The 6476-nt window shown below is 40.4% G+C and overlaps 1 protein-coding gene across 1 annotated transcript in view; it reads right to left on the reverse strand.

The window, feature by feature from the left end:
* The window catches only part of LOC106874942 (differentially expressed in FDCP 8), a 34648-nt gene that overhangs the window by 18794 nt on the left and 9378 nt on the right, over positions 1 to 6476 (reverse strand). The window contains exons 4-5 of the mRNA XM_014922856.1: positions 5340 to 5496; positions 1457 to 1558 (exon numbers count right to left, since the gene is read on the reverse strand). Of these exons, the coding sequence (XP_014778342.1) occupies positions 1457 to 1558; positions 5340 to 5496 (259 nt within the window). The remainder of the gene's footprint in view (positions 1 to 1456; positions 1559 to 5339; positions 5497 to 6476) is intronic.

Raw genomic sequence — 6476 nt, forward strand, 5'->3', positions numbered from 1 at the left:
AGAGCATCACAACAAACCACAGCACATACCCAAAGCACACAGAGCTGCGCTCGGTAGTGAAGTGAAAGCACGTTATAAAAATAAAACTACTGAATAATAATAATAATAAAATTTGTGATGGATGGTCCTCCTGATACAGGAGGACTTCTAGGGATGATCGAGAAACCCCGCCAACCAAGATCGCCCTAAATACCATGGACAAATACCTTTTCCAACTCCTTTCCTCCGACTCACAGGTCTACACTGAGAGTGGTACCATCCACTCTTGCCATACTCGCAGCTTTCACCCACCTTTTCATAAATTCACTCGAGGACAGCGCCTCCCTCTCCACCCTCACTTTCCTTTTCGAGTGAAACTTGAAAGTCGATGAGGGCTTTACCAAAGACGAATGTCTCTGTCCTCATTCCTTTCAGCCTCATCCACCAAACAACCTCTTTTGGCACAGCAACAAGGCAAAGGAAAACTGCTTTGCCTGCCCGATTAAAGTAGGGCAGCAGGGCAATCATCACTATTCACGCGGGTGACAGACGGATCCGTCCCACACCCTTCAGCAGCTGTTCGGCATAATTCCCACAAGTCAACAATAACCGAACACTCAACGAGTGTATGCATAATGGTTTCCTCGCCTTGTGGGCACCTCGGACAAGGCCATCTGACAGAATATCCGTACCTGTAGAGTTTATCTTGAACCGGTAGCACCCTGCGGTAGCACTGCCAAGCCAAAGACATATGGGGATTATCCATAATAGTCCCCGATCGAAAAGTCCTCCGGAACAGACTAGTCAGTTCATCTTTGTCAACGCCCACAGTCTCCCTTAGGATATCGTCGCACTTTCCCGCCACTAATCCTCTATAAATAGCTAAAGTGGAACATCCACCGATCCTGTTGCCCGACTGGTAGAGGACAGTGAACGCCTGACGATATTCTAAGTGCCAGGCACCCAGTCTTGGTCTATCCTTCACCCAGAACTGCTACTCGTCAAAGAGACGAGTTGCGGAAATACGTGTCTCACAAATGGAGCCCACACGCATTCACCTTTTATAAAGCATTGCAGGTGGTGCAACCGGAGCGCATATCTACGCATCAAAATCCACAGCATGCCTAAGCCAACACTCAGAGGGAGCTGACAGCAGATTGACCACCTGACCATTGGAACGCGTCCCTTCTACAAGAACATGAACAAGAGACGCTCCAACTTGATCAAGCAATAATGGGGTAAGGCACGACGGTTAGACGATAAATGGATGCGGAGGCGATGTAGGCATCTGCCACCTCTGCTCGACCTTTCAGGGACAGTTTCTTCTCAGCCCATTTCTGGGTAAGACTGGTCACCCACTTCATCACCTCGTCCCAGTTCTTATTCACCTGGAGGTCAGGACCAAACTAAACCCCGAGCAGTTTAACTGGTCCGTCAGTCCAGTATCCGACGACGCCAGCTGACAGTATTGACCTGCCTCCACAGATGCTCAGTCGCAAGCCCACCGATATCTCAGCATTGATTTTAGCCCCTGCAACCGATTCATATTCTTCAAGAATGGAGCCAACTATCTCCACTTCTGGTGGAAAAGAAGAATACAGACAGGGTTAGATATGCTCTCGAATGACATTTCTGTGTTAGATCGAAAAGAGAAAGGGGAGCTTAAAAGCGAACAGGGTGCTGAATACAGGGTGCTGAAAAGGAAGTGTAATACTGAAAGTGGTAATGGAGGAACTGAAACAACGCCTCGTTGCAAAGAAAGCAAAGATGGTAAGATACGACTAAAGAATGAAGGGTTACCAGTAGAATAGGTTATTCAGAGTAGATCAGAAGGGATTCTATAAAGAAATAAATGGAGAGTGTACAGATGAAAAGTTGATACCAGATAACATTGAAAGTCAAGGGTTTTGAAGTGACATCTGGAGCAAAGACAAAGAGCACAAGAAGGATGCTGAATGGTTGCAAGAACTGAAACAAACAGTAGTCTGTCCAAAACAGGCAGAACTAGTCATTTCAGTTAGGGAAGTGAAGGAAATTAGCAAAAAATGAGCAACTGGAAGGCCCCGGGCCCAGATGGAGTTCAAGGCTACTGGATCAAAAGATTTGGTGAATGTCATACACGAATAGCTGTGCAACTCAACACCTTGTTAAATTCCGACCAAGTAGCACCAGAGTGGTTGACATTGGGTGAGACAGTGCTGTGCCTGAAAAACATCAGAAAAGGCAATACGGTAGACAATTGCAGGCTGATATCCTGTTTGCCACATATGCGGAAGTTAGTGACTGGAACACTCGCAAAGTCAATGTACGAACATCTGGAAAAAAAATGGAGTTCTGTAACATGAGCAGAAGGGTTGCAAGTGTAAGTGCAGAGGTACCAAGGATCAACTCCTGATAGACAAAAGTGTACTTAGAGACTGCAAGAGGAAGAAAACTAATTTAGCCACGTCATGGATCGACTATCGTAAGGCGTACGAAATGATCCCACATTCTTGGATTATGGAATGTGAACCTATTTGGTATTGCATCGAATGTTGAGCGATTGCTTGGAAAAAGTATGGCGAATTGGAGGACAGACATGACAGCATAAGGAAGAAGTTTAGGGACTGTAGAAATCAGGAGGGGCATCTTCCAAGGGGACTGCCTGTCCCCACTGATCTTTGCACTGTGCATGATACCACTAACACTGATTCTGAAGAAAATAAAAGCTGGGTTTGTATTCAAGAGCTGCAAATAAAAAGTCAACCATTTGTTATTCATGGATGACCTCAAACTTTATGGTAAAGATGAATCCCAAGTCAGTTCCTTCGTCGATACGTTGTATACTTTCAGTGCTGATATCAGAATAGAGTTCGGACTGAGAAAGTGTGATGTGTTAGTCTTGAAGAGAGGCAAAATAAAATGTATGGACGGGCTAACGATACCGTCGGGTGAGTTTATGAAGCAGATAGAAGAGACGGGTTATAAGTACACGGCGATTTTGGAAATGGATAAATTAATGGAGAAAGAAATGATAGAAAAATTTAAGGTGGAGTACTTGCGCAGACTGAGACTGATCCTTAAGTCAAAATTAAACGGATGGAATTAGATAGTAGCTATCAACACCTGGGTGGTTTCACTCCTTAGATATGGAGCAGAGGTAATCGCACGAACAATAGATGAACTAAACAGTTTAGACAGAAAGACAAGGAAGTTGCTGAGTAGATATGGGACACTCCACCCAAAAAGTGACACAGACAGACTGTATGTACCAAGAAAAAGAGGGGGAAGAGGACTGATTAGAGGTGAACACAGCATTAGAGCAGAAGAAAACAACATAGCATAGTATGTAAAAAATGCTATTATTGGAAGTAAGGTCAGGCTTGTGTAGGATGAAAATTGCTAAGATAAAGCACTGTACAAGCACTTGAGAATGAATGAAACTGAAAATAGGTGGGTAAAGAAAAGAATGCATGGACAATTTCATAGGGATGTTGAAGATACTACAGACAGAGAAAAGAGATGGCTATGGATGACTAAAAGAGATTTAAAACCGGAAACAGAGGCTCTAATCTGTGCTGCCCAAGAGCAAGTATTAAGAACAAATTACATAAAATACAGAATAGACAACACATCAGAAAGTGATAAGTGCAGAATTTGTGGACAAAATGGTGAATCCGTATGGCATATTACCAGCCAATGTACGCCACTAGGTGAGAAGGAATATAAGAGACGTCACGACAATATAGCAGGGCTTGTCCATTGGACACTTTGCAACATGTATGGACTTGATAGAGCAAAAAATTGGTACGACCACAAACCCGAAGTATCATCGAAAATGATAATTCAAAGATCCTATGGGATTTTATGATTCAGTGCGACCATGAGATAAAGAATAGGATTCCATATATAGTATTAATTGAGAAAGAAAGTAAATTATGCTGGATCATAGAAATAGCATGCCCAGCTGATAACAATGTATGCAATAGGGAAGAAAGAAAAGTCGATAGATATGACAGGTTAGCTTGGAAGGTTTAGCAGTTGTGGTCGATGAAAAAGGTGGTAGTCGTACCAATAATTGTCGGAGCCCTAGGAACAATGAGGGTGGAGCACTTGCAGAAAACAGCACTGCTTGGAACCGCTCGAATACTCCGGAAGGCGCTCGAAAAATAAGAGGTGTTACCTTAGTTCACTGGTAGTGAACAGCTGAAACCGTAGTACATCTCTAGCGTTAGAAGCTGTGCAAAGGCTATAATAGTAACAACAACAACAACAACAACAACAATAAAAATAATAATTGTCCTAATGCAGCACCAGGCACTGACTCTCATGGCTTCTGATCTTAACTGACTGGAAGTGTTAATTCTTTCTACTGTAGGCACAAGGCCTGAAATTTTTGGGGAAAGAAGTATAAATAATAGATGTTGCAATACCAGACAATTCAAGGGTGAGATGTAAGGAAACAAAAAGATTGAGAAATACCAGCCACTGCAGGACGAGATAGGAAAGTTGTGGGGCATAAGGAAAGTAATGGTGATACCAGTGGTAACTGGAGCATTAGTAGCAGTTTTGAAGGGTTTTGAAAAAACATATTAAGAATATTGGAGCTGATGTCAGGCTCGAGGTGATCCAGAAGACATCATTGTTGGGTACAGTTCACATTCTAAGAAGAGTATTGTCTCTTTGAGTCACAGGAGAAGGTATTACTTGAAACCTTTGGTGATTTGTTGTTGCCTGCTTTCAAGTAAAGAATAACTGGTAATTTCGAACTATCCAAGAGTCTTTCAGAAAAATAATAATAATAATAATAATATTAATAATGATAATAATAATAATAATAATAATAATAATAATAATAATAATAATAATAATAATAAGAAGAAGAAGAAGAAGAAGAAGAAGAAGAAGAAGAAGAAGAAGAAGAAGAAGAAGAAGAAGAAGGAGAAGATTAATGGGGTTTTTATAGAGAAAGCGATGACATCGAGGAAAGTAGAAATGAAGTGAGGAAATGATACTTTAGGGAATATAAAACAAGTACATAACTGAAGTTAAAAGACAAAAAAAAAAAAATCAACGCGAGTAAAATGGCGACAGAAGAAAAGAAAAATGTAGAAACAAAGCTAAAAATATTAGAAACTGCCATATTAAAATGATGATATGAAAATCTTGTACATGATCAATACCTGAAGAAAGTGAACAGAGTGAAAGTAGACAAGAACAATTATGAATTCTATGATTTGTGAAGAATGATGGACAAGTATGATAATTGTATCTTCGTAAAGAACATTAGAGACATATATGAAATACACCTAAATAAGACATGACACTATTTAACTCTACTCCTAGAAATAAAACATTACAAAATATAAAAAGAGGCTTGCCTTTGCAAACGTAACACAAATGGTAGTATCTTCCGACGTAACCTGCGCAACACCAGCATCTTCTTGTGTGAAACTGCTTCTTAACCAAAACCAGTTTATGACCTTCATAGCAGATTTCCTTAACAAGCTTTTCTTTTCTATCAACATCTGGAAATCCCTGAAAATTATTATTATTATTATTATTGTTGTTGTTGTTGTTGTTATTGTTGCTGTTGTTGCTGTTATTGTTGTTGCCTTTGTCATCGCTGTCATTATTATTTCTATTATTATTGAGTGAGAGAGCAGTGCATGTCATCAAAGTGATACAGGGGTAAAATATACGAAACCCAGAATACCCACCATGACTAACCATCTGATAAGGATACACCAGGCACATGCACCACAACCATATGTGCACCACAACGACATGGTGATCTTATATCAAGATAAACAGCACATGACCTTGCAAGTGAGACAGAAGTTAAAATTTTCTTCAGGTCGAGTAGCCCATCCTGCTTAAAAGGTCTCTGAATAAGGGCTATCTAAAGATGTTGAACGAAATACCCATGTTTCCAGAGATGAATTATTCAAACTCCAAAGAATTTCTCTCAACACATGGCTATGATGCTCCCCCACTACTTCTGCTCATGATCAGAGATGCACATATCATCAGCCATGAAGAGACATGCTCAACTGGTTAAGGTCAAGCAACTGACAAGCAAATCTGTGGTATTGAGCAGAATATTTGCTGTAGCCCATCCATTATACCAAGACAAACAATGTACATGATAACACTTCCATTAATTTAAGATGAGAAGCCAAGTGGTTGGCTGCATATGAGTGATTTATCGCCTGTTTATCACTTTTGCTTTGATTTACATCAGCTAAGGACATGTTATTTGTAACAGCAATGATCCTTCTTGAAATTCCCAAGCTTTTCTAATGCTGAATTGAGAGACGGTAACCAAGCAAAGTTCTCAGGGTAGAGAGATAAGGATGGGTGGTGGAAACAGAATATAAATGACAAGGAAAGAAAACATATTCATGCATGCATGACTACATGCACACAAACACATACATACATACATACATACATACATACATACATGCATACATACAGATATACATGCATAGATACATATATATATATATATGTGT

Source organism: Octopus bimaculoides, chromosome 1, assembly GCF_001194135.2.
Source record: "Octopus bimaculoides isolate UCB-OBI-ISO-001 chromosome 1, ASM119413v2, whole genome shotgun sequence".
Classification (NCBI taxonomy): domain Eukaryota; kingdom Metazoa; phylum Mollusca; class Cephalopoda; order Octopoda; family Octopodidae; genus Octopus; species Octopus bimaculoides.